We start from the raw sequence: 27,855 nt of genomic DNA, 5'->3' as shown, positions 1-27,855 counted from the left end.
CTGCTCTATTCTAACTGATTTACATAAAAGGTAATTAGATAATATATGCGTTCAAGCATTCACTTCTTTCTTCTTACCGGGTATCGTGTTATAACCCAGGTAACTGGGTTGTGGAGGTCAGATAGGCAGTCGCTCCATGTAAAACACTCATATTCAGCTGCATCCGCTGAGACTGGAAGCCAACTCCAAAGTAGTTCGAAAGAAAGGCTAAGCTGTTATAGATATTATGTCACGAAGAATCTTTTCTTGGGGAACCTCATGTCAACAGAAGCAAAGTAAAAGCAGGTTACCACTTACATATAGATTTTAGATTCGTGTGGGAATTGAACCCACGACCTCCTGGCATAGTGATAACAACGCAGCGACTAGCTAATATTAAAATAATTCATCAAATCGAATACAGTTATCTCGAAAAAATATTTACTGAATCAGTAATTGATAAAATATTAATAGTTTCACGAAACAGGTCGAAAAACCGTTTATCAAAAGAAAAAATACGAAAATAAATAATTCAATGCCTAGGTTAACGTAAATATAATTTTGCAAGTGTGACACAAATTAAATTTATAGTTTTACTAGTAGGAACGAAAGCTACACATTATTCTTAAGTGTTTTGTTGTTATAAATCTTTTCACGTGTTTCTAAATGATCGGTTTGTTTGTACGTTTTAAATAATGTTTGAATAAATTATCATTTTCTCGCGAATATTTCGTAGGTAACATGTTAAATGTCAGATTTTGGAACATAAATAAGGATGATAATTTAAACGCAGTTTAGATTTTTATTCGTGGCTTCTTAGTGGAATCTGGAACCGTTTGGGAGTATTCAAAAGGTTTTGAAATTAATCCTTAAGTTCTGTGCATAGTAGACAACAACTGTTCCTACATGTCGCTTACATTATTGTTTATTGTAGATCGTTAATTGACAGTATTTGTTTCAATAAAGAATATTGATGGTGTTATAATTATAATACTATTTCAATTCCGGTAATCTGCAGAAGATATTTCTTCATTTATTAATGTTTTTGGAATATAGTAAAAGCTACAGACAGGAAATAGTTATCATATAAAATCAATTGTTATTTAAGTCCTTGGCATATTAGCAATACTATACTTTTCAATTAAAATCAGTATTCATATCTAATCAGCTACTACACCTACATTTTTATTCAAGGATGACACTTGGAAATGTCATTGACATAATTTATTATACACTATCGAATCCATGCAACTCTGCTTTCATACAAAATTCCATCCTTACATAGGAGTGCCTTTGAAAAGTATCCTAATTGGGAACCTTTAAGCTCATCTATCTCTATGCAAATTATCATTCATTCAATGGCTTAACCGTGAAAATGACAGACAGTTAAACAGACAACCAGTCAGGCAATCAGGCAGTCAGTCCTTCATTTATTCATTCAGTCAGTGAAACAGTCAGACAGATAGACAGACAAACAGAGAGAGAGACAGACAGACAGACAGAAAAATAGCCAGTAAGACAGACAGACATATTTTCGTTTTTTAAAGATTAATAGTTTTTCTATATTTCAAGTGATTTATTTATAGGTTTTTTATCAATAGACTGAAAATCCAGGCCGCTTGTTGATCTAAATATTAACGCCTACTTGATAAAGCTTTTGAAATAAGCTTTGTTATTTGTTATCGCAATACTGAATATTTATTTCAGGTCATGAATATAGAACTACTGTCTGGTCTTTTTTATTTTTGATATGAAATTATGCAATATTTTTAAAACTTACTAATATTCTTTTCTTCTTTTCAAAAGCATCTATGCTTTTGAAAAGAACTGGTCGGGTCTTGCCGCCGATAGGGGGATTTGGAAGGGAAGAGGGGAGGCCTTTGCCCAGCAGTGGGACATTCAAATAGGCTAAGGAAAAAAAAATAGATTGGTACTACGTTACGGCTTCGTACGTCTGTACCGGTTACAATGTACATAATAACAGTGTTACAAAAGTTAGTTAAACTTCGGTTAAACTTACTTTAATACATTTTATACTTAAACCTTCGTCTAAAATCAGTCTATCTATTTGGGAAAACAAGAGATTTTGAGTTTATATCGAGCAGACAGTCAGACGAAACGTAAACCATTGAAACGTAATGACATTTAGTATAGTGGTTATTTAAGACCAGAGGTCAAACAAAGGTTTTATTTCTGAACCAACTCTTAAGGAGTTGAAATAAGGGATGTAAACTCTTACACGAGTGGAACTGCATGGGTAAACTAGTATTTATTATAAAATATCCTCCCACATTGACCAAATAAATCAAGGACATCTTAGATCAACCCACAAGCTAGTCGTACACGTGGCGCCCTCTACTTCACTTAGTACTAAACGAACCAAATTAAGTATTCATATCGTGAAGTTGGTACTTAAAGGGACGAATAGAAATAGAAGTGAATGAATTCATAATCATTAACAACGTAGAAATTAATTTTGTTTTCCTAATTATACTTATTTTGAAGTTTAAAGTTATTATTGTTGAGATGTATTTGGAAATGTAAATAAATTAAATGAGTTTGTCGTTTAACTCATTTCTGGAAAATGTCTTGCGTTCTTTCTTATCTGATAATGTTTTTATCCTCGTATATTATAATGGTCGTACATTGTTACTGATTCTTCCGAGTACAATAGATTCAATTTTCACAAGGAACTAATATTTGTTTGATGGAGAAATAGAGGTTTTTCAGGTTTAATATATGGACGTGGTTTACGTGTTTGACAAAGATCTGAAAAATAATATAATTTATGCAGGTGTAAGTATATAAGTGCAAGTTGGGAGATTTAAACAGGCTGATCTTTTTTGGACATCTACCTTCCATTTGAAAGTATGAAAACACAAACCTGAAATAAAATACGAATTAGCAAACTGTATTTACATTATGATAGCGATGAATGCATGCGCGCATCAAATGAACATTAGTACTGAAAAAATATTGTAGAAATTATTGCAGTTGTTCATATTTTCATAAGCAAAGATATATTTTATCTGAAACATATTCACACGCAAAGCCACGGATGACACGAAACTATCCTGGGAAATATGCGGCTGAGTGCTTTATTACTACTTAGAGAGTGCTCAGCCGTCACTCGGTAGCGGGTTCAGTTCTTGATTAGAGCATAGTGTTATTGGGTTAAAACTCAATAACACTATGCTCTAATCAAGAACTGTAAACAGTAATAAGAGGCATATAGCCATTTGACTGTATCTGTGGCGCGGTTGTCTATCCGACTGCGGATCTTAAGGTCTCGGGTTCGATTCCCGGATCTAGTGCTATTGGTAGTTTCTAATACATATTAGGTACAATGTTTTTAATAGTAAACCGGAATGTCGGTAACAAGCCAGGCAAATGGCAATAGGCTCGCGCCCACGAAAAAAAATATTTTGTTAACTCTTTACGCACATATGGACATGCGTGATGTTAAAAATGATTTAATGATTTAATATAGTTCTTAGTATTACCGTTAAAATGACCGTAAGGCTTGCTACACGCATAATCGGGTCGGCATTAATCGCCGAGCGGTAAAATCGACTATTTTATACATGAATAACCGAGAAAGACGCCACTCGATATGCCACTCATGAATGTTAAAACCGAATTGTGACGATCGGACCCGAAGAAACTACCCGATTGGCATAAGCCGAACTAGTGCTGTAATTGCCACGATTCGGTTCTGTTGTTTGTTAAATACTTCCGAACTTAACGTGCCGACGCGAATATGTGAGTGGCAAGCCTATGGAATTTCGTAAATATACACCATTAAAGTAAAAACGATTATTAAGCTTCCATACAGAGAATTCGTTACAGTTTATTAAAATAATGTTATTTTCAGAATTTCGGACCAGTTTTAACACACGGTGGTCAATGTTTGACCACGTAAAGTATGGTCAATGGTCTTTATTGACACTTTTACGATTATTCAAGAAATCAAGATTGGTTTTAATGGTAAACTTAAAAGCAAATGCGGTTGCTATGGCAACGGAACGATTAAAATAATAATTATTGTTATTTTAATGGGGAATAATGCATTGAACTAAGTTTAAAGGAACATTTGAGAGTAATTAGCTTAATTAAATCGCTATTAAGGAGTGCATTGACCTGAATTTCTTTTAAGATACAATTTAAAGGATTTTAAATATGGGATCAGTTGAAATTCGAAATGGCTCTACCTAAGCTGTCTGTCGCGCGTTGTTAATGTTGAGGAAAATATTAGTTTAGCGACCTCCTAAATAATATAAAATACAGAAATTTTGTACCTCATTTTGAAAGATGCATATAATAGGTAACACCAGAAAAAAATGTATATTGGAATTGTTTCACAACTAAATCTATCTGACTTACTAAAAGTACAGTGACTAGTTTTGAAAAAAATAAACGTACAGCGACCTAAGTAGCGTTCAGTAGTATTAAAAGGGCTTAAGAAATTGTTACTGAAATAAAGCCTTAATCATTCACATACATATGAACAAAATAATATACTACAGTTTTGTTCTCCAAAGTGCTTAAAACAGAAGCACAAAAAGCGTAGAATTATTCGCAACATGTTTTACCTGTTATCTCAACTTTTATCCAAAGTTCAAAGTTTTTGTGTTCCATAATGTTTATTTAATGTTCCGACGATGGAGTCAGTATTTCACTTGACGACTACATTGTTGAATCGTAAACGACATGTTAGTGACATTGAATTGTAGAGCTTAAATCGAGTTGGTACGGTTCTTAATTGAATGATAGTTTATTGTCACTTATAGTGTAATTATAGAATTTGTCGAAGTGTAAAAAACTTTAAATTTTGGGGCAGATTCCATCAATAAGACAAACTATCTTGTGTCCGCTGTTCCGACTGTCTTTATAGATCAAAGTGTCCTTTCTTGTATATGATCTATCTACTTTACCAAATAGTGCATTTTTTTTTCATGGCATTTGTGATATTTCTGACATACATTCTAAGACTTATCAATATTTATTTAATTTGAAAGCTTAAATAGATAAATCTTTTTTTTCTCATTTCATCACTGTTCCACTGCTGGGCAAAGCATTCTCTCTGTCAGTGAGAGAGGTGAGGTCTTGAGTTCACCACGTTGGTCGAGTGTTGGTCAAGTTTTAGACTTTAAAATCATACAAATATGAGTCATAATTGAATGTCACCTTTACTGTCGCTTACTCTTAAGCACATACCTTTTAAAATTTATTTACTAATGTATGGTTATTTAACAAAATCGACTTTCTCAATCCATGAGGTATGTTAATGTGACATAATGATATCGTAGCTTCACTGTAATGATTATTGACCGTGAATGAGATATATTAAACTGATGACAGTTGATGGCTTTTTTGTATTAAGGTCAGTGATGATATTGGGTCATTGAACTTTATATCACTTTACGTTTTCTCAGGTAAATAAAAATAGTTATCACTGTAAACATTTTAACCTGAGAGAGACTGCTTATTGTCAGCCTATTTATAAAATATCATAATTAATTATTAATAAAAGCTTTCCCTGTGTTCCTTCAGTCTATTAATAGAGTAAATAAATACCGTATGCAAAATTAGCTCAGAAGTTTTTGAATTTGTCGCTGACAAACGGACGCTGGGAGAAATCTAGTTGAATAATTTGTGTGATATATTGATAATATCATTTCATTTAAGTCATAGCTACAGTCAATTTCAAAACCCAATAACCCTGTCCATCAACAGGTATCAAATCCAGCTTACACCACTGAGACACTAAGACAAACTGTATCATGAAATACTCAGTTATCTTCAAAACATTCAGTCTCCATAGATATGAAAATAAACACGTGTAATATCAAGTATCAAGCGCTTTTAGTCCAGTCCCTTGTGACACGTCTAGCAGTGTATAGTTACTACAATATCTGTTTCTGTTGCTTTTACATATACTATGTTATTGTTCTTGCATAGGAATACTAGTAGCTTGTTTCTATTTCGAATTTGCGCTTGGTTTAACATCATCAATTAATAGCAATTGATGGGATACTTGTGTTCGGGAATCAAGGTCGGCGCTTCGAGCTTAATCAACCATGTATTTTAAAGTACATTTTAAAACCCTACCCTACGTTGTCAACGTTACCCTTTTATAATAGCATAAAGTTATAATAATAAGCACGCAAAATAATGAAAGGTACTCACATAATTCCTTCCCCAACACCCACGTCTCCGGCTTGGAATTAACCTCGACCAACACAGTCGGCGTACACACCAACAACACCATCAAATCAGCGATGCTCAAGTTCACCAAAAATATATTAGTACTATTTCTCATATCCTTAGTTTTTAATATTACTATTGGCACCATTACATTCCCGATAACACCCAAACACATAATCACTATGCAAAATGTCATTGACGTTGCCTTTATGTAATACGGGATCTCTGCGTATTCTGTAAAGTTTTCATTCGACATCTCAAAAGTTGTCGAGAAATTCCCTTTAGAAAAACTCTGGTTATCGTACTGCGATTGTTCATATGTGCAGTTGTGTGTATCATTTTTGTAGTATGTGTAGTTTCTACATGCATATTGTGTGTTCACATCTGTTGTGTGTGTGTAGTTGGCTGTTGAAATCATGTGTGTGTGTCAGATCATTTCACATTGTGTGCGCTCGCGGTCCAAGCTTATGATGGTGGCATTTCTTGTGCGATCTGAAACAATAGAGACGGGTTGTTATTATTTTTCTTGGATGGAGAAATAAAACATTTTGTTGTAGTAGAAGACAGGTTATTACTTAGGTCTTTTGCAGACAGATTCTTTAAAGTCGAGGTTAAGTCGGAGGCCAAATAAAATGATGAAAAATTTATGAATACATAAAATATGCTATTTTATAAACACCTTTTTTCGGGTCCTAAACCTGTTCCGTATGACACTTAAGCTTTTTCAAATGTAGTACTTTTTGTTTTCTGAACTCACAAATAAATAGGACATCATTTCTAGATTATCAAGAGTTTTAAATAATAGCGCATTTTTTCCGGTTGGTGCTATCGTACATTTGACATTTTGAATAACTTGAAGTAAATGGGTATATTCCCGTTGTCCACCCCCTGCTTGTCCACCCCGGGTGGACAGTGACACAAATCTTTTAAAAAGTTCTCGGTGTCCACCCCTGGGGGACAGTGAGAATTAATTTTAAATTATTCCCGCTGGCCACCCCCGGGTATTCACGACATGCGAATAGGACTTGTCAATGGGGACTTCAATATTGATTTATTTCTAGAAAGGATGAGGATGTAAAGATTTTTCTGTGACTTTGATTAATACCTATTGTGATAATTATTTGTGTAGATTGCAAAAGTAAAAGATGTTGATAATATGATTAAACTATATACCTACAAAATTATTTTTTTACACCCAATTCCATCAAGCGTGGACATTGAGAATGTTTATTTAAGCAGTGGCTTTGTCCACCGGTGGTGAACATCGAGAGTAGTAATATGAAACTCGTGTCTTTGTCCACCCGGGGTGGCCAGCGGGAATAATTTAAAATTAATTCTCACTGTCCCCCAGGGGTGGACACCGAGAACTTTTTAAAAGATTTGTGTCTCTGTCCACCCGGGGTGGACAAGCAGGGGGTGGACATCGGGAATATACCAAGTAAATGATCCTAGCAAAACCACGTTAGTGACGTGTCAGTTACTTTAAAAGTGGAGCTTAGTTACCGAAGTCTTTTTTGTCTTCGTATCGATAAGTTCATTTGTAAACAGTTACGGCATACAACATTTGTTTAGATATACACATAAATAATTGAGTTGCGGTAAATAAATGTGTTGTACACGTAGTTGACAGGTGGCCAGTTAATCTTACCGCTATTTTAGGTCCTTCCGGACTTGGACCAAGTTTGCGAAGAATGTTTAAAACTTTATTTGCAGTTCATCTTGTGTGTAATTTGAGACAGGTGAACGCTACCCCTAACGGTAGCGAAATTCATTCCCTTGTTTGTGCTTTAAACTGTACAGGTGAAAGCCTATCACTAACCCTTAAATATCCCAACTAATTTGTATGACAACGTCTTCGCGTAATTTTGCGCTACACTCATTTACGCCGTAATTCTGGCCTACAACCATTTGCACCGTAATTTAGTGTAGAAATGTTGTAATTTAAACTGTTGAACGTAAGTAATAAGTTTTACAGTGGAGTTTTAATTCGGTATTTTGGGTTCAGTTTTGTTTTGAAATATGTGACCGTTTTGTGAAGACATGTTTAATTAAAATTTTATACAAATTATTCTGAATATGTAGTTACATTTTTTAAGCAAGTATTTTTGACAAATGTTTGAATTAAAGTAAAATACTACGATCCATTACAGCTGCTTTTATCTTTCAGAATAAGGCTTATAAAATTAAAAGTTTATATTACAAATATTTTTCGCTCCATATAGATTCATCTGCCTAGAACTATGTATATCGATATATAACACGACGTTATCTTGAAGTTTGAAAAACTAACATTCGTACATATAACACACTGCCTGACCTTGCAACCAAACCTGAAACCTTATAACCAGTAGTCGTATATTGAAACTACTGGAACTTCTAAAGTAATGACTAATGTTAATAAAAAACACCACTTCAACAGTATGACCAATATATTTCCAAAAATACATCCCTAAGCATCCCGTCTCCCTAGGTATCCGAGCAAATCATCAAAGAGCCAATCAGTGTTCAAGATCACAGCATCCGGGAAGTTGACACAATTAGCGAGCAAACATTACCAGATATCTCTCTGATAACGCGCAAATATCTCTCCGAGATCCAAACTTCCGTACTAATATTATAAAATATACGAATGTTTGTCTGTCTGTCTGTAACGTTTTCACGGCTAAAGTACTGAACGGATTTTAATGAAGGGAGATACGTAGTTCCTCTGGCATATTATAATCTTGGGCCCAAATGCTAATAGATGAGTTTGGTATCAATAAATAATTGGCTAAGTTATGACGAATCAGCATAGTTATAATTAAAGACCTAGGTTGAAACATAAGTTACTTTGTTTATGTAATAATCGGCTCGCCTACTATACGCACCATGTAATGGGAGTATCCTTTTTTAATAGTGAAACGTGGGTATATTTCATGCACATTTGCATACACTTTCGGGTATAACAGGGACAGAAATGATGTATAGACAACTTTGTTTTTTCAAAGCAACCCCTTAAACGGCTGATATAAGAGGTTTGATTTTATCCGCGAGCAGAGCCGCGTGTGTCAGCTAGTCTCTCGATATAATCTGAATGTAACGCCTTATTCCTTATCTCGATCGAGACGCCTTCAAAGCAATTGGAGTGTAAAATCATTTGATTTAAGCTTCAATGTTTTTCGTTAAAAGCGAAATAAGATTCGGTAGGAGTTGGAAGTTTTGTAGAATGGATAATTAAAAGTTTTATTTATAGTAAGTTGGAAAATAGGCTTGTTCATCAAATAATATTTTGGATTTTTTTTTCAAAATTACGTAGATTTCTTTATGGACTTTATTTTAAAAATAACTTATTGGCTGTCGCATAGTTTGACAATGTCGGCGTAGTAAAATTGTATGTAGTTCTGATTGCGGAATCACGAGCTCGGGAGAGGTAAAGTGCTATTCAAATATGATCAATAAACACAGTAACGTACATAAACAAGTCAGATAAAGGAAAAAACGTGCATCTTTCTGACTTCTCTTTTGTCATAAAAAAGCGGCTTACGCCTGACGTGATTGACTATTTGTTTAAAGTAAAACTAATTGGATTGTTTGATTAAGGTTATTTTTTATAAACCAGCGTAGTTTGATCACACCAGTTTGAAATTGTAAATTACTATTAGACATAAGCTCGAATCAAATTTTCGGTAAGTCTACCGGCTAGAATTTCGATTCTCGATAAGTCCATCATTTTTTTTTTTTTTTTTTTTTTTTTTTTTTTTTTTTTTTTTTTTTTTTTTTTTTTCTCCCGCACTAAGAATTGCTCTTGTGTCGCGGGGACTTTTACAAACATACAATCAACGGACACAGCACAACCAGACCCGAAGCAATTATTTGTGGATCGCACAAATAATTGCTCCGTGTGGGAATCGAACCCACGACCTCCCGTTGCAGTGGTATCGGCGTGGCGACCTAAACCACTGCGCCATGGAGGCAGTCAAATTTTATACATAAAAAAGTGTTTTGGAAACCACAATAATGTATTCAGTCGAGCCTACGCCGCCGTCGTGTAATTCTACCCAAATATTGACAGAACGGAACAGTAACATGTAAATATACATCACTCGATATAAAGCTATCAACATACTCGAAACGCAATACATACTTGAAAGTCGATCACGATTCACACAATATCGAGTTTCAGAAGTAATATTTAATTGTAATTTTGTTTGAGAAGAACTTCTTTTAACAAGAAAGAGTATTGTTGTGTTAATATGCCATTTGTTTACCTGTAAACCAAATGGCTTATTGGGAATTTCTTTATTAATAAAACTCAACGATGTTTCAGTAATGTATGTACATATGTTTAATGGAAATCAAACCTACGACTTATGTACGTATGAAGATAAATCTAATAAACATCTTTACTAATAATATAAATATTAATTTATTACCTTTATTAACTTTCATTATCAGACATTTCTAAATCAATTTTAAGAAATGGCCTGATGTATGTAGACAAGAATTGGCACACAGAAAACTTCTTAATACGATTTTCACTAAGCGTTTGATAGCAAAATTTCCTGAACTAAATCTAAGTGAATCTATTTAGGAAACAGTGTTTTCTCTCAGACGTGAAACAAAGTGTAATAATTGTATTGAACCTGCTATCAAAGAGTGACCTTCACAAAATGGCTCGCCCTTGAAGATATAAATCACAGAATTTGTCTGAACGTTTATTAGAATTATCATTTGTTAGGATTACAGTACCTGAGGTATTTTGTATGAAAATGCCACATGATACCTTCACCTATATAAAATATGGTTATTATTTACAATTTCAATCAAAACATATATAATACGTTTCTTTATTGAAGGAAGCAGTCTCTGAGACTAATGAACCCACAATAATTGTTATTACTTTTACTATGTTAAGCTTTGATCTCCTTTTTATCACATTTCTATGCCGCACCTATACAATTACTGATCAAAATTTTAAGAAATCCTACAGTTAAGTACACTGGAAAATTTTATGAAATTCAATTCAGTAGTTTTTGTATGAATATGAGCCATCCATACACGTATCTATCCTCGCAAACCAATAACAACATTGAAATAGAGCTATCAAAAGGCTTTTAAACACAAGCAAAATAACGACAAAAACGAATTTAAAAACCAATCTACAAAACCCCAAAAACCGTTCTACATAATTGATTTCAGATGACATACCGTCAGAACAAAACACTGATGGATCGTTTCAACATTAATACCGAAAACCGATACGTATATCATTTTAACACTTTTTCATGGATTTATTTCACAATCTGTGTCGTGTTGGGAATATGGACCACATATTTGAAAAGCCATTAGTGGTAGTAATGTCGGTTATGGCTGTGTACAAGGAAGTTTAAGTCTTTAAGATAAAGTGATAATCGTAAATGACATATATTATTATTATGTGATATAGCTTAAATGGTCTCGATATTTAGGGTTTCGTATAACATTGAATTAGTTCGTAATCACAATAAAAGCTTCATATGAATGTAGAGTTTAGAGTTCTACATAGTTTTTTTATAACGCGTTACTGTCCTACTGCTGGGCAAAGGTCTCATCCCAAACGGGGGAGATGTAAGCCTTGACTGCATTATGTTAACTGCGAGTGAGACACTTATTGTGTCAGGCATCTATTAATGTATCTTGAATTAATCACTCGGTCATGTATAGACCTTAAAACATCTGACATATAGTCCGACCAAAACATAATCACGTCCGAAAAAGCTTTTTTCCGTGTGTTCCGAGAATCGAACTTACGTAGGTAACCTGCGCGCAACGTAGTGACCACCTTTCTACTAAGCTACCGTCAAATGCAACCGATAGCTTAAACGTTATACTCTTCAGTAAAATAACATAAATTAAACTAAGCCAATTGGCTGTTCAGCACATATTATTATGAACAGTAAAATGTTAAAATAGATTTACTACACCCAAAAATGTTCCATAAATAAATATAAAAACACTTCAATTCCCGGATATGTTTTCAAAAGCTATTTAAATCCCATAATCTGCTTCGATACTGAGTTTATTTTACAAAGTAATACATTACAGATGAAAATAAACATTAATTTGAGGCCGAACGTCCAAAATAAACTAATTTTGCAAACATTCGCTTATAATAATAAGTTTGGGAACTAAATATAAATTATATTAAACGTAAGTCAAATATTAACGAAACTTGTACACTGATGTAAATCAATATGTTAGTGGGAACTTCTAAAATTATATACCAACTTACTTTTTTGTTACTATATAGGTACTTATGTTTATTAATAATTCTTTATTATCATCAATCTTTATTCCCATTGAGACAGGCACAAGGTGCTGTTAGCTAATTCTTCCTGTTATATGTAGGTACCTTTCCGATCCAAAAATATTTTTGTTGCAATTTTTATGTCGTAGCTATAAATTTTTACTATTTCCTTATAAACATAAGACTATTATTGGTCTAGAATTGTGTAATTGTCTGCTTCTTCTTTTATAAAAGCGATTGAAAAGAGTAGCATTTTTATTTTTGTACAAAATCAAATAATTACGCCGACAGTCGACACATTGAGTTGAAAAGTCGCATGACGTCACGTTATAGTAGAAAATTTACTACAACGTAAAAAGGAAAAAGAAATACGGGTATTATATTTTTTTTACAATCTAGACGAACAAAAAAATTTTAAGCAGGCGTCATCCCTATTATATTATTATGTTATATAGTATGTTGTTTCTTTATTTTTGGCTTTCTCCAATTTAAAGATATAAAAGATCGAATGCCCTCATAATGAACACTACAGACTATAATACTAAGATACAGACTAGACTAAGTTTTACGTGCAGTACTACGTCTACGGTGCGTAGGCGTAAGTCTAGACTGGTTTACGTCAAGCGGTTGAGCAAAGTGTTGTGGTTCACTTCGATCTTGTATACTGGAAGTTTGAATGTTAATTAATTCCCTCTAAAATGAGGAAGACAATATAATTTGTTTTGAGGAAGACAATATAAGCGGTGGTTGTTTTTCGAAAAAAAAATATGAAAGAAAATTAGAAGTTTATATAGTTTTTTTTTACTTTTAAAGCTGTTTTACGTATTATTTTATAACGTCACATATCCTACAATAGACGGTTGTTTTTTATTTACCAAAAAGGTTGAAATAAGAAACTTCACACCATAATAAGGTCGTCACAATTAAAATTGTACTGCCAAAATTAAATGATAATTTATGTCTATTTTCTAGGTTTTTGCCCATGACAAAGATAATAAGCCTTAGCCGAGAAATTACGACATTTTAGTTACTCTCTAAAAACAGCCATCGAGTTCCTATAAATTTTCCTAACAAAACCACACAATTCAGATATATAACACAAACTTACCCACCAAACTATCAAAAACACGTCAAAACAAAAATATTACGTATCTATTCACCCGCCCCTACAGTTCACCCCCGGTTGTTTACAATCACACGGAGTACATAAACAGACACGATATATTACAAACGGTAGGTGTATGAGGTCACATGTCTATCGTGATTACCATACAGATATTTTATCCGTGTAGTTTGTTTTGTACGCATAATTTTGTTTATATTGCGTTTTGAGTAAGTGAGTAAATATTATCTGAATGAAACTACTTTTGGTATCAATGTATTTAGTAAAAGACTTTGTGCATTTTTGAATGATTATTCACATGTCAATGCGGTTATTTTTAGAGCTGGTACTTTTAAATACATACTTACATATTACGTCGGGGAAAGTCTTTTCGCATTATAGTATGTATGAACTTGTAATAAAATCTCTTTGGCTTCAAGAATCACAAATGAGTACACGGTTCATTAGGTTTCTTTCAGTGAGTTCGTGAGGTACCCAAATACCGAGATTTTTGTGTAGAGAACAGATTTTATTACAAGTTCAAACATACTATAATGCGAAAAGACTTTTTCCCCGACCTAATGTTTTTTGATTTTATCATTACATGGTGGTTTTTGAGAGCAGTCCGTAATGTTTTGTGTTCAGTAGTTTCATGTCCAGACTTTATTTTTAAATTGTTTAAACATGCATAATGTAACCATTCAGCAATAAAATGATTCTACAAATACTTTCAGTGGTTTCGTTAGAATTAAATTCATATTTTTCGTATTACTATCGTATGTATATGTAAGTATGTATAGAAAATTCGTGATTTTATCAAGAAAATATGTGAAAGTATACAGAAAATCGTGTAAAATGAAAATCATGATTAAAATATAAGAAGTATTAGAATAGCATAACAATAAACTACTCTCAAAGCTATTTATATCTAAAAAAACAAACTAGAATCAGAAACATAAATATATCTACATTGACAACAGAAAAGTCCCTCTTCAAAACTATATTTTATACGATACAATCCATTCTTACACAATACAAATACCTCTTCGATCAACCCCGTTCCCAGGACAAACGTAATAAAATAACAATATTACGCAACCCATAGCCTTGGGGCTATAAATCTGTCTATCAATCGGCTAATATCGTGGCGGGTTACAGGCGAAACATGTGCCATGGTATCGGCTATAGAAGAAATAGAGGTAGATAATGTGTGCTAGATTTTATTATAATCAACTTAGTTGTGTAGTATAAAGTAATAAGTACAAAGATTATAGCGCTTTTTGTATTTTCTTCTCTTAAATCTTGAAACTATTTTCCGTAAGAACTGAGTGAAGCGACCACGGCGAGTGCAAACTGCGCCGAAACGTTAGGCATTGTAAAGTGAAAGGTGTGTTCGCGTTAATTCCCGTAAACTATTATATATTAAACATGCAACGTGAAAATGCAATAGTTATGAATAAAAAGCTACATTACAAGCTACATTACATTACAAGCCTTTACACCCAGATGACATTAAGTTTGCAGGAAATTAGCAAAAAGATTTTACAATATTCTGTCCAGCACTTCAAACGAAAAAATACCTTTGTATTTATCCACTCATTGGACGAATATTTACAAGTTTTTGTATCATATAATTCCATTACGTAAGTAACGATAATTATTCAATCACAATACATACAGTGGTATGTACGGTATTTAAGTGCAAAAATAATCAGGAATCCTAAATTCGGTTTCTCCAAAAAGTTATGAAAAGTCTACGCTGTATTAATAAGATAAAACGATACGGAGGCTTAGTGGAAACTTCACAAAACCTCCGTTTTATATCAGTTCTTAACGAAAGTTATCATTTAAACGATTTAATAACACTCCCGGAATTCTGATATAAGAATAAAACTTTGGATTTACAATTTCATTCCAAAAATTTTAGGTTTATATTTGATCATATTTTTCTAAAGTTTAGTATTATTATGTCCTTGACAATAAGAAAAATGAGTCCTAATTATGATAACGAGATCATTTGACAATTAAATAGCAATCTTTTTGCACAGAAGTGAAGCGAATCTATCGAAAAAAAACCTTACATCTAAATCACAATGAAAAAGGAATTTGATCTGTTGTAGGCTTTATCCGTCACAGATTGTCAATTTCTGAATCGATACGACTAAACTTTGTCAGAGAAAAGGGAGAGACTAGGAATAACTTCAAACAAAACACAAGCTGTACCGCTATACTCAACAATCGGTACTGTCTCGTATCGACAATTTGACATTTAAATGTACTGCCAAAATAGTTCTTACGGAGCCCGGTAGAGGCGCTAATCAGATTTTCGATTGAAATCGATACTAGTATCGAATCGAGCTGAAGTTGGCATGTTAATGCGACTACACGGTTCTAAACAAAGTTTTAATCTTACAGTAACATAACCTATTTCTAAAACCTCCAAATACCAGTAGGTACCTATTTTTCTCCAGTTCATTGACCTCGAACGATGTGAAATAAATCACTGAGCACAAACAGTGACCACGAGATGTCAATTCTTGCTTACTAACTGTGTTTGCGAACAGAATAAATTAGCCTCAAATATATCCTAGTTATGTGCCAGCTTTATGGACTTGGAGAAAAAACATGAGGAAGAAATATTTATTTTGGAAAAAGATAGGTGGTAGGATTTTCATTGACTTACTTAATTCTAGTTCAAATAAACAGGTGAATTTTGTAAATGGTCAATCCTTATAAAAAAAATAGTAGAAATATTATAATACAAGAAAAAGGCATTGGAATCTATACTAGACTTAAAATTACTAAACGAAAAGAGCTCTGAAATTAGGGTTAATTTTAATCAAATTTAAAGAGCAGTCAATGTTAAGTTGTTTATTATCATAGCCAGGAATTAAACTTGCTGGTATTACGGATTAACTTTTACGTAGTATATATTATAGCGAGTAATAGCATTAAGAATATTTTATTCTAACCATCTTAATGGTTTTATCTCATAAGTACCTAAATTAACACGACCATTTATAATCTACTTTAATCTATCCGATGTTTTCCCAGATCGCTGCAAAACCTACTTAACTACGTAACAAAACAAAACTTCAACACTATCGTAAACACTTCCTCAACAAAATAACTCAGACTTTTAATCCTAGTTCAAGCTAACTCAATTATAAAAGATCACTAACAAGATGAACCGAGTCTTAAACTTAAAACACTGGATTAAAACTGTTATAACAACGTTTCAGAATAAAAACTATCAAAGCCTAACTCAGTTTGAGTGCACCGCTGCCCTTATTTTGAGTTAAATCTAATTTATTTCTTACAAAGACTGTATAGCAAGGATTTGCTGTGGTATTGTTGAGAGTTTACACGAGCCTGGGGCGAGTACGACACGACTCTAAAGACATTTTTATTAAAGCCATGCGAGAACATACTTTTGCTATAAATACACGCTGCTACTTATTATATTTCATTATTTTCAGGTGATGTGTCATAAAAAAAATCGGGTTACGACCGTACGAATGTCTTGGTGTGGATTCGATTTCCATATCGCAATATAAATTTGTGTTTTGTCAGCTGTTTTTTTCTTCTGTAAGACCGGAGATTAATCTCAAAAACGAAATTATGTACCGATTCAACCTTCATGCATCAAAAGCCATTTAGCGCCGAAATTCAATAAAAACAAACTTTTTAATCAATAGAAATCAGGATCGTGTCGCGATCGTCAGCAACTCGTGTCATATAAATCTGGTCAACGAAGGTACTCCTTTCTTTGCCCCATATCCTCGCTCATTTAATTAATCCAGCGGTCTGCAGGGACGTATGTAATCATTTCAAGCACGTACCACATATTAAACTTGCAAAATACCCGCCCTAAGGTGGACGGTAAACTTTTTACGAGCTGACAAAATATTAATTAGGAACTAAGACCCTGACCCCTAATGTAATTTGTTCAACGGATTTATGTCAACAGGGAAATGTGTATCTAGATTATCACTACATTGTAAAACTATCTTTTCTTTTTTAAAGACAACTCCCGCAGTAAGAATTGCTCTTGCGTCACGGGGACTTTGACAAACATACAAACAACACAAAGTACAACCAGACCCGTAACTACTATTTATGACGCATAAATATTTGATCCTGTTGGGAATGGAAACCACGACCTCTCAACACACTGGTAATGGCGTGGCAACCACCTTAACTACTGCCCTACAAAGCCGTCAAAACTTATTGTACTGTCAGTCCGTTTGATCAGTATAAACTACTGAACAGATTGGTGAGTCATTTGAAAGAAGATTGGTGAGAGATTTGAGGAAGGGATCGGTGCCACATTTCATTAAGGTTGTTTAATTGGTTGAAATATGATGATGAGAGTGTGCTGTGATCAGGATCCAGGTTTGGGCAGCACTGTCCCAGTGGGCAAGGACCGTCTTTTTTTTTAACGCGGCTAATGCATTAAGCATACACCTGCACCCAGGGTGGAGTGCAGGGTTATGTGGGGCTCACCCGTCAGAAGGGCAGGCATACCAGAAGGGCAGGCATGGGCAAGGATCACCTACCAAACGAGTCTGTAGTTAGGCCTCGAGTCCACCAACCCGTCCTGTTATAATATGTCTTCTGCCAGAAATATTTCATCATTCCTCAAAATTGCAACACAACACCTATAAGAAACACTCAAAAGAATCACCATATTGAATCCATCTGCGACGACATGTCGTCATTATTATCTTGCCCTTATTTCCTCTCGTTTGAACTCCGCGGGATATTTATCTTCCATTCATCTCTATTAGTAGCCACGCCCTTTGACGACTTGAAAAATAAACTAGGTTTTATGTATCAAGTGCAGATGTGACTCTTTATTTTTGAACTAGCTGACCCGCGCAACTTCGCTTGCGTCACATAAGAGAGAATCTATACTAATATTATAAAGTTTGTTTGTTTGTTTGAACGCGCTAATCTCAGGGACAACTGGTCCGATTTGAACAATTCTTTCAGTGTTAGATAGCCCATTTATTGAGGAAGGCTATAGGCTTATATATAGGAGCAGAGTACCAGTTAAAAATGTTACAAAAACGGGGAAAAAATTCGCTCATTCTCTAATGTGACGCAAGCGAAGTAGCGCGGGTCAGCTAGTGGGTCATAATTTTTCCCATTTTAGTAACATTTTTTACTGATACTCTGTTCTTATTCATCGTAGCGTGATGATATATAGCCTATAGCCTTCCTCAATAAATGGGCTATCTAACACTGAAAGAATTTTTCAAATCGGACCTGTAGTTCCTGAGATTAGCACGTTCAAACAAACAAACTCTTCAGCTTTGTAATTTTAGTATAGATTCATCTCTATAAGTATCCACGCCCTTTGACGAGTTGAAAAATAAACTAGGTTTTATGTAACTATTGCAGATGGGACGCTTTATTTTTGAATTCAAATGAATATTTTTATAGTCTATTGAAATTTTAGAATTGTTGACAATTGTTTTAGGTCCATGTACGTCATGTCCACAGAGGAATGAGTGATGCGATAGTTTTTTGTTTTGATTGAATGTATGTACACTGTACTGTACCTCGATTCTCTACCACTATCGACTACCGACAACCGGCTAGCTATCGAATTTTTGACATTTAGAATGTACTGCCAAAATGTTTCCTGCGACACCCGTCAGAGGCGCTGATCAGATTTTCATACAAAATTTCTCGATGACAGGTCGGTTGTCGGTAGTCGATAGTAGTAGAGAATCGAGGCACAGCACGGAGCAAATATAAGTATGTAGTGTCCATTCTATGTATATGATGCATTTTATATACAGTATTAAAAACAAAAACTCTACCTGCCTCTACGGTAATAAGTGTGTAACTTCTTGTAAGGTTAAATTAATCCATAATCATTGTTTTTTCTGCCTATTCTCATAAAAACCGCTCCAAAAAACACCTTGACTAACAAACAAAACACAATCTTCAAGAATAAGTAGATATTTAGATAACATGCCAAAATAACCATCTAAAAGGCCTTATTCTCATCCACATATCTCTTCTACTATAATTTATTCATAATTATACTTAAATATACGTTTTATACTACGAAATGGCTTTAGGGCGTAACAGGGAGGCTATAATCGTATTAAAAGACATCCAAGCTGGAAGCAAGCGAAGCGTCAAAGTACACCAAGTAGGTACGCATCTAATTTTAGCTTCATCCAACGTAATCCTAATGAGATTGTAGCAGCTAACGGGTTTTAGGGAACTCTACAAAATGCAGCTTTTAAGATGGTTGGATATATTTTAAAGGGGAACACTGAAGGTTTTCCTGCTTATAGATAAAAAAATAATAGGAGATTTGAATATTTATAATATATCTGCATAGCATTTTAAAGTATGCAAAGTCCCCAACCTATACCAGCGACCAGCGTGGTGGACTCAAGGCCTAATCCCTCCATCATTCGAGAGGAGACCCTTACCCAGCAGTGGGACATTAAAGGGTTGGTAATAAATAGGTTGGGCTGCCTCAGTGTGGTCCACAAAAGTGGAATAAAATAACTTTGCGAGTTCTCCGATTGTCCGTATCAAAGAAAATATTATTTGGTATAATGGTTCTATGTTAGAAATTGTGAAAGATCGGATATCTCTAATGGCGAAGACAACTTATGCGTGATTATTTAGGAAAACAGAATATACATAAATGCTTGATTTAGCTCAACAAATTGGGAACATGTCGCTCGCATTTTTACAAACTTACTCCTTTGGTACAGAAGCCCGAACACACAGTATCAATACCACAATTGATAGATCTTCATATCGGAAGCAATTTTTCGTTTCCCAGTATCTTCTAACAAAAACCATTTAAAAACTGCCAGCAATTCGGAATGGATGGAGCAAAACAAAACAAATGGCGGGTAGGCGGTGCTGTAACATTTTAAAACGAGTAGCGGTTCGCTGCAGACGTTTGCTTTAATTAATATGTTCTGTGAAACTGAGGAATATTCTGAATTGTTTTTAAGAGATTTGGGTTACTATATTGTTAGCTAGTAACTGGATAGTATGTAGCATCAAATCTTTGCGTTAAAAAAGTCCCTATAATGTAGACATTGTTCACGACAAACTCATAACCTACTAAGCCGATAGAAATGTGGTTTCATCGATAGATAGAGCTATTCCTAGTAAAACTTTATGAGACCCAACTCTTCTCTCATTTTTTAGAAAACCCGAGTCCCAATATTTTTAATTTATTATTATATTTTAATTAGATTAGCATTATATTTATTTCAAATAAAATAACGAACTTGGAAGCTACTCGTACACTGACATGCCTAATATCTCGCCGCCGGTGTATACACCCACGTTTTGCCTTGAACAATATTAGTCCCAGGTAGTAGGGGGCGAGTTTAACATTGAATAATTAGCAAATACATTCAAGTCCAGAAATATTCCATAAGTTTTATTCCGACTTGCAACATTGCATGTCTGACTATTCGTATTAAAGCTCGTTAATTAATTAAATATATCAGCCGTCAGCATTTATAGCGAGACTTCTTTTGTAATGTTGCACTTTTATTTCTTCACTCTTTGCGCGCTTTACGTCTAATTAATGTAACTTCGTGGTTTAATTTATTTGAGGAAATGGCAGTGATATTTAGTAGCAATATGATGGACATAATATTGAGTAGACCTAAAGAGATTAAGAACATTGTTTTTATGGGAAAATTCAGGAACAATTAATAAAAAATTTGGCTGAGTTGAACATAATGAACCAATTGTTGACAACAAGATTTACATGTATCATATTTTAATTTAAATACTCATAAAAATTTAAATTTAAATAAAGTAAGAGAGGAACATGACAAAAGAAAAAACACTTAGCTTTTAATTTGACAAATTATACACTTTTTTTTTTATATTTAACGCTTATAATCACACATAATTAAGTCCCTAAAATTGGCTTTAAAATAGTAGTAACGAAAATATCACTCAACAAAGTTACAAAAAATGGGCGCACAAAAAATAAAAATCTATCCAGTTTCAAGTATAATTTTGAACAAACTCACGTAAACGCGAGCTATAAAACCTCCATTCTGTTATGTTGCAAGTATTTTTATGTGCCACGTGAACACGTAAACATAGGAGGAAGTGAAGCCTACGTGCTTCTATACTAAGTGGGTTAGTGAACTGTAAAGTCCTGAAAAACTTTATGTTAAAATCAAAACTACATTACAGGCTATTTTTTCGACTTATGGTATATGTCTGAAAGGTTATCTAAAATAAAAATGATAGCGAAAAACTAAACTATTGCCAAAATTACACTTGATAACTTAACAGCAAGGCTCTCCTCTCAAACGAGGGAGGGGTTAGGCCTTGAGACCACCACGCTGGTTAAGTGCGGGTTGGGGACTTTATACTACATCTTAAAAAGCAAGATCTCTTCTAGCTGTGTGTACCTGTAATGGACATTCATATCAGAATTGTATATTATTGCATGTTACCTAGAAATGTTGTATGTTTTCTGTTGGTATACCAATAAATAAATAAAACTTAGGCATGCACGGTTGCATCGCAATGTTTTCCTTCACCGCTGGAACAAGTGATATTTATTTCTAACACACACTTTAAATGTCATTGGTGTGTTCTGGTACGAACCCTGTTGCGTAGGAGGCGCAACTTAAACTACTCAGCCATCATTGTTCAGGAAAAATAAAACTGTTTATCAAAGTTTTCTTCCGTCTTCACAAAGGCTACTCCCACGCAACGAATAACGTGTCGTGCGTTCACAAACACCAAGAACAAAATACAATCACACATATTTGTTCTGTTGAGAATCGAACCTAGAACTCCTGCACATAGTTGTAGCAGCGTGAGTGTTAGAAAACCTGTCAAGTGCGAGTCGGACTTGCGAGCGAAGGGTTACGAAAAATACATTTTTTTTGCATGGGGACGCCCCTTTATATTCAATAGTTTTTTAGTATTTGTTGTTTTAGCGGGAATGGAAATACATAATTTGTGAAAATTTCAGCTTCGTAGCTGTCACGGTTTATAGAATACAGCCTGGTGACAGACAGACAGCGGAGGCATAGCTTAGGGTTACGTTTTTACCGTTTGGGTACGACACACTTATAAAAAACATATTTTTTAAATTTGTATTTCAGGTAACACGAAGTATTTACTAGACTGATGAATGCAAGTTTCCAAATAACCGTGAGACGCTTTCCCGGCGCTTTCCTGAAGCATTTACATTATAAAGCTTTGTAAGTATTCTACATACATCATGTTTAAATTTACATTTTGAGTGTAGTTTTCAACCGGTTCTCCGGGTAGTTTACGACATATAACACTAGTTTTTGAAATGTTTTTAAGGTACGGTGAGATGAAATAATGAGAATCGCTTTTTCTCGTTCGTCTATTTGAATTTACTGCTTTCAAAGACTCTTCTATACTAATCAGTAGTCAGGTTTGAGTGTTGATGTCGGGTATAATAACCATATTTATATAAACGGTTGTCTAACATCAAGCTGCGATTCAAGTTAGCGAAGTCAACAACAAACATATTTCAAAATAGCTTCTGTCAAATAGCCTACAACTAAGCCACAAAAAGCCAAATAACCATTTCGACACCATATATAAAAAAAAGAAAAGAATGAAAAATGTCGCTATATTTATTTTTAACAAAAGCAATTTTTCATATCTTAGCGTAACCTTCTCAATTGAAAACATTCATCGTAACTTATACCTCTCCATAAAACTTCCATAATTCACAGTCTACAAACATACAAACATACAAACAGTACAAAGTGTAGTGCATACTCCGCACCCGTTTGACGCACTCGTCATGAACTACTGAGTGAATGTTCAGTCAACTATCAAAGTATAACGCTTTATAGTAGTTTACACTGCAGGCCGAGAATATTGGATGCAGTTGAAATTATAATTACTTACTTAAGTTATTTAATTTTTGCGCCGTAGAAGTTATGAATCCCAAATTGTATCTAATCAATTGATCTTTAAAAATTTAAATAACATTTTGTTTTTTTTTTTGTTTTTTATTATTAACGCATTTACATGTCATTGTATTGTTCTGCGTCCACGGAGAGTAAATTATTTGACTTCCATACTTCATAGTCTACAAACATACAAACATACATACATACATACACACAAACAGTACAAAGTGAAGTGCATACTCCGCGCCCGTTTGACGCACTCGTCATAAACTACTGAGTGCATGTTCAGTGAGCTGTCAAAGTATAACGCTTTACTGTAGTTTACACTGCAGGCCGAGAATATAGGATGCTGTTGAAATTACAGAACAGTTGTTTAGATTATGCTATTTAATTTTAGCCCTAAATTCGTCTTGGAAATTATAATTCCAAATTGTATCTTTTCGACTAATCTTCGAAAATGTTAAAATCTTGTGTAAACAATCAGAATATTTTTGATTTTTTTTAAGTCGTTTACATGTATTGATCTGCGTTCATGAAGATTGAATTAATGATTTTAAGCCTTAAACCCTTATCTTATTTTTTTAAAGGGAAGCAAAATTAAGAACCATCACTGAAGTGTTCCGTTTATACCTCACGGAAAAAATATCTTGTGATCTACAAATCCTTTTTTTACAGAGCGATGCCTAATTTTTGGTGATTTTTTATATTTTGTATATCGAAATGTCACCAAAAATTACTAAAGTCGTCGTCAAATACAGTTCCGTATGTTACCCTTATAAAGGTGTGAACACAAGGCTTCAATGACGCACGGTATTACTTCAAGCTTGATACGAAATGAATCATAACAGAACTTTATAACTTTATCTTCACAACTCGTTTGTGTGGGCTGATCATTAGTTGATACTACATTTAGAATTTATGTTGCACAAATTATATTTTATAAGTTGATAATTAAGGGTTTAACTCTTTGGATACGACTAACTCTGTGGTACATTTGGTTGTGCATCTGCCTACTGATTATGAAGTCTCGGATTCGATTTCCGGGTCAGGCAAAGTGATATCGGTATTTTCTAATTTTAAGGAGAACACTTCTCATTAGTGGCCTGAAAATCCAGTAAATGGCAATAGGTCGTCCCCTATTACATGGGAGTAGCATTGTTCATTGGCGAAACGTGGGTGTTTCATATTCTCTCTTTCTCATATTATCATACGCTACACCTATACCTTCGGGTAGAAAAGGCGTGATTTTATGCATGTATTTTGTTTTTTTTTCTAATACTTAAGTTCATGTGGTCTGATGATAGAGCAATGATAAGAGCTGAAAATAATCTCTAGCCCACTCTTGTGACTCGTAAACGTAAGATAACTAAAAACTGTTGGTTTTAACCACTTCATCAACCTATCAATTTCATAAAACGTAGAGAAACTACAAAATTCTACAGAAATATAATGAAAATATCAACTTAAAAACAAACTAATTTGTCCCGCACTACAGACGTAAACTACAAAACACTTTACAAACGGACCCGAGTCAAGTGAACGCCTATTCCTTCTGATTATACCCGAACTGTTGCCATCTCGCTCACTCTTAATATGAAAGAATGAGAAACATTGCAAAACACAATTTAAGTTTTCTTTGTTTGTAGTTATAATAGTTTATGGGGTTGACGGGTTTGTATTAAAATAAATAGTTTCAGTTGATGGTTAGATGGCAATTTTATATAAGCTCCGTAGATTAATCAGTGGTAGCCGCGTGGTTTATATTGCTCATCTCTCTTAAGTGGTCCAGGGTTCGTACCCCAACACACCAATTAAACAGTTACAATGACAATCAATTTGGTGGACGATTGCAGAATGGTTAAAGTGAAAACGACTCCATGCAGAAACTATTTAACTAGTTTACTCCCAACAAAACCGAAGTAAATCAATTTCTCAATCAATAGATTTTCATTCAAACATATGTCAATTTGCGTATATAACGCCAGTTCAAAATGTAACTGACGACATTTTAATTTTTTATTATTTTTAATTTCCACCAGCGTTACATGTTAAATCCCGCGCTTATTTCGAATTTTAAAGAACATAGTGGCTTTAGTTCAAATCAGACTTGAAAAAATACATGAATACCTCTTACTTTACCTACTCAATCTTTCTAGCCTAATCGTCCCACTGCTGGATAAAGTAATCCTATATTTCATTCCATACCTTATTTAACGTACTTATATCATACAGCGAAGTCAACTTCTACTACAAATAACATAACATTTTCTATATTCAATAGAAACACAGTCACATTTCAACCACGGACGGAGACAAACAACAAAGCATGTCAACACGAAACAGCGATATTTACCTGTCATCATACAAAATACTGTATGTAGTACAAACATGTGTATGAGAATAAACGAATAACAAAGTATGCAAATAAGTAGATTGTACTACCATATAGTGTGGGGTTTGTGGGACTATTTAATTCGAGGCGCCCGTAGCCAGTTGCGCTCACCGGTCTGACATAGATCTGTGGGTGAAGCAACCGTTGGCGCGGTCATTCTATAGATGGGTGACCGCATAGTGGTATTTGAGCTGGGCGTCTCCGTGCTTCGGAGGGCACGTAAAAAGTCGGTCCCGGTTGTTGTCTACTAAGATAACAGTCGTTAAGCCATGTCAAAGTCCTTACGGGCGGCTTTAACAACTTTGACACTAGGTTGACCACTAACCATACGATATGAATGAATGATGTATATTATTATATTTAAAATACAACAAGGGTGTTTATGTATGTTTCTTGTATTTATGGGGTAGTACTGTAATACTGTGCAAACAAGGTTTCATTCTATCGATTTTTCACAGAAAATTGATTGCCTATATTGGTAATAGATATAAATTGATAATATAGAATATATAATTATGTCACAAATAAGAATATTGTGTTGTTAAAACAATCGTAGTAGGATTAAATTGAACACATTTTTATATTTTGGTTACGCTTAAAGCTAAAAATGTTATTATAGTGTCACGTTAGGAAAATATACACTAGCTCCAAACTGGAATTACGCTATATGATATGAAATGGGCTTCCAGAAAATCAGTATTAATGTATGAGAAGCGTCATGTACCAATGAATAAACGAGATTGATATTAAAATTTACAACGATGTCGCATTGAAGTTGAGCTATTTTTTATCTATAAGTAAGGACTATAAATTGAGTATTCAAATTTTTTGCCCACAATTATAAATCTATATACTAATATTATAAAGCTGAAGAGTTTGTTTGTTTGTTTGTTTGAACGCGCTAATCTCAGGAACTACTGGTCCGATTTGAAAAATTCTTTCAGTGTTAGATAGCCCATTTATCGAGGAAGGCTATAGGCTATATATCATCACGCTACGACTAATAGGAGCAGAGTAGCAGCAAAAAATGTTACAAAAACGGGGAAAATTTTGACCCATTCTCACTTATGTGACGCAAGCGAAGTTGCGCGGGTCAGCTAGTATAAAATACCAGACACTAATATAAATAAAATAACTGCAATTCCACTACGATAACTCAGCAGACAATTGTCAATTTTCTTAAACACCATTTCTACTACAAGTCCTAATATATTCCCAAATCGTCTGGCGACCCTAAAGTCACTTGGCTATAATAAATAACTCAGCACGAAGATTATGCATGAGACAGTATTCAATTTGCTATGGCGATGTAACCCGATGTATATATATATCACATATATGTATTACTATTTAATATACAGTGTAATGAGTTACGAGAGATTAGACAGAGATGAAGATGCGTGTTTGTAATTAACGTTTGGATTCGTATTTAAGATATTACATGAGTTGCATTATAGAGAATATTGTATGCTATTTGTAGTCAATTGAACATGCTTTGCACACCCTCTATTCTCTCGTAAGAGCCGTACATTTTTAGTAAGGGGCAACAGAACGCTAAAAATGTGTGACTATTATCAAGCCAGGATTTCTGATTCCAGAAATTTAGATTTTAACTTCCTGTGTTATGAAACAATTCGATTCGTTTCAGTATGTTAATCGAACCATGGTACAAAAACTTGAATTCTATTGCAGTTTGGCAACCACTGTTTTTCGTATATAAGAAGACTAATCTTTATTCAGTACGTTGATTGTTTGAGAATTGGTAGGCACTCTTTCAATTATCTGTAATCTAATTTCTTTCTATTAATTATTATAATCTACTGTAGAATACTTGTTTAAGATCCTTTATAAAATAAACTGAATAATGTGTATTCTCCGAAAGTTTTCCCTCCCTTCATATTTTTAACAAAACTAATTTAATAAATTTTAATAGACACTATAATAGCTTCAAAAATACCTATGAACTTTCATATCTAAGGGT

General features: G+C 34.0%; 1 protein-coding gene across 2 annotated transcripts in view; it reads right to left on the bottom strand.

Annotated features, from left to right (window-relative positions):
• The window catches only part of ETHR (ecdysis triggering hormone receptor), a 110,310-nt gene that overhangs the window by 39,503 nt on the left and 42,952 nt on the right, over positions 1-27,855 (bottom strand). For both annotated transcript variants that reach the window (XM_076130630.1, XM_076130629.1), the window contains exon 3: positions 6,169-6,678. In XM_076130630.1, coding sequence (XP_075986745.1) covers positions 6,169-6,604 — 436 coding nt within the window. In that variant the 5' untranslated portion in view covers positions 6,605-6,678. The remainder of the gene's footprint in view (positions 1-6,168; positions 6,679-27,855) is intronic.

The sequence above is a fragment of the Anticarsia gemmatalis genome, chromosome 24 (assembly GCF_050436995.1).
Source record: "Anticarsia gemmatalis isolate Benzon Research Colony breed Stoneville strain chromosome 24, ilAntGemm2 primary, whole genome shotgun sequence".
In the NCBI taxonomy this organism is placed as follows: Eukaryota; Metazoa; Arthropoda; class Insecta; order Lepidoptera; family Erebidae; genus Anticarsia; species Anticarsia gemmatalis.
Note: the sequence above shows the minus strand (reverse complement) of the source record. Positions and strands in the feature narration are given on the sequence as shown.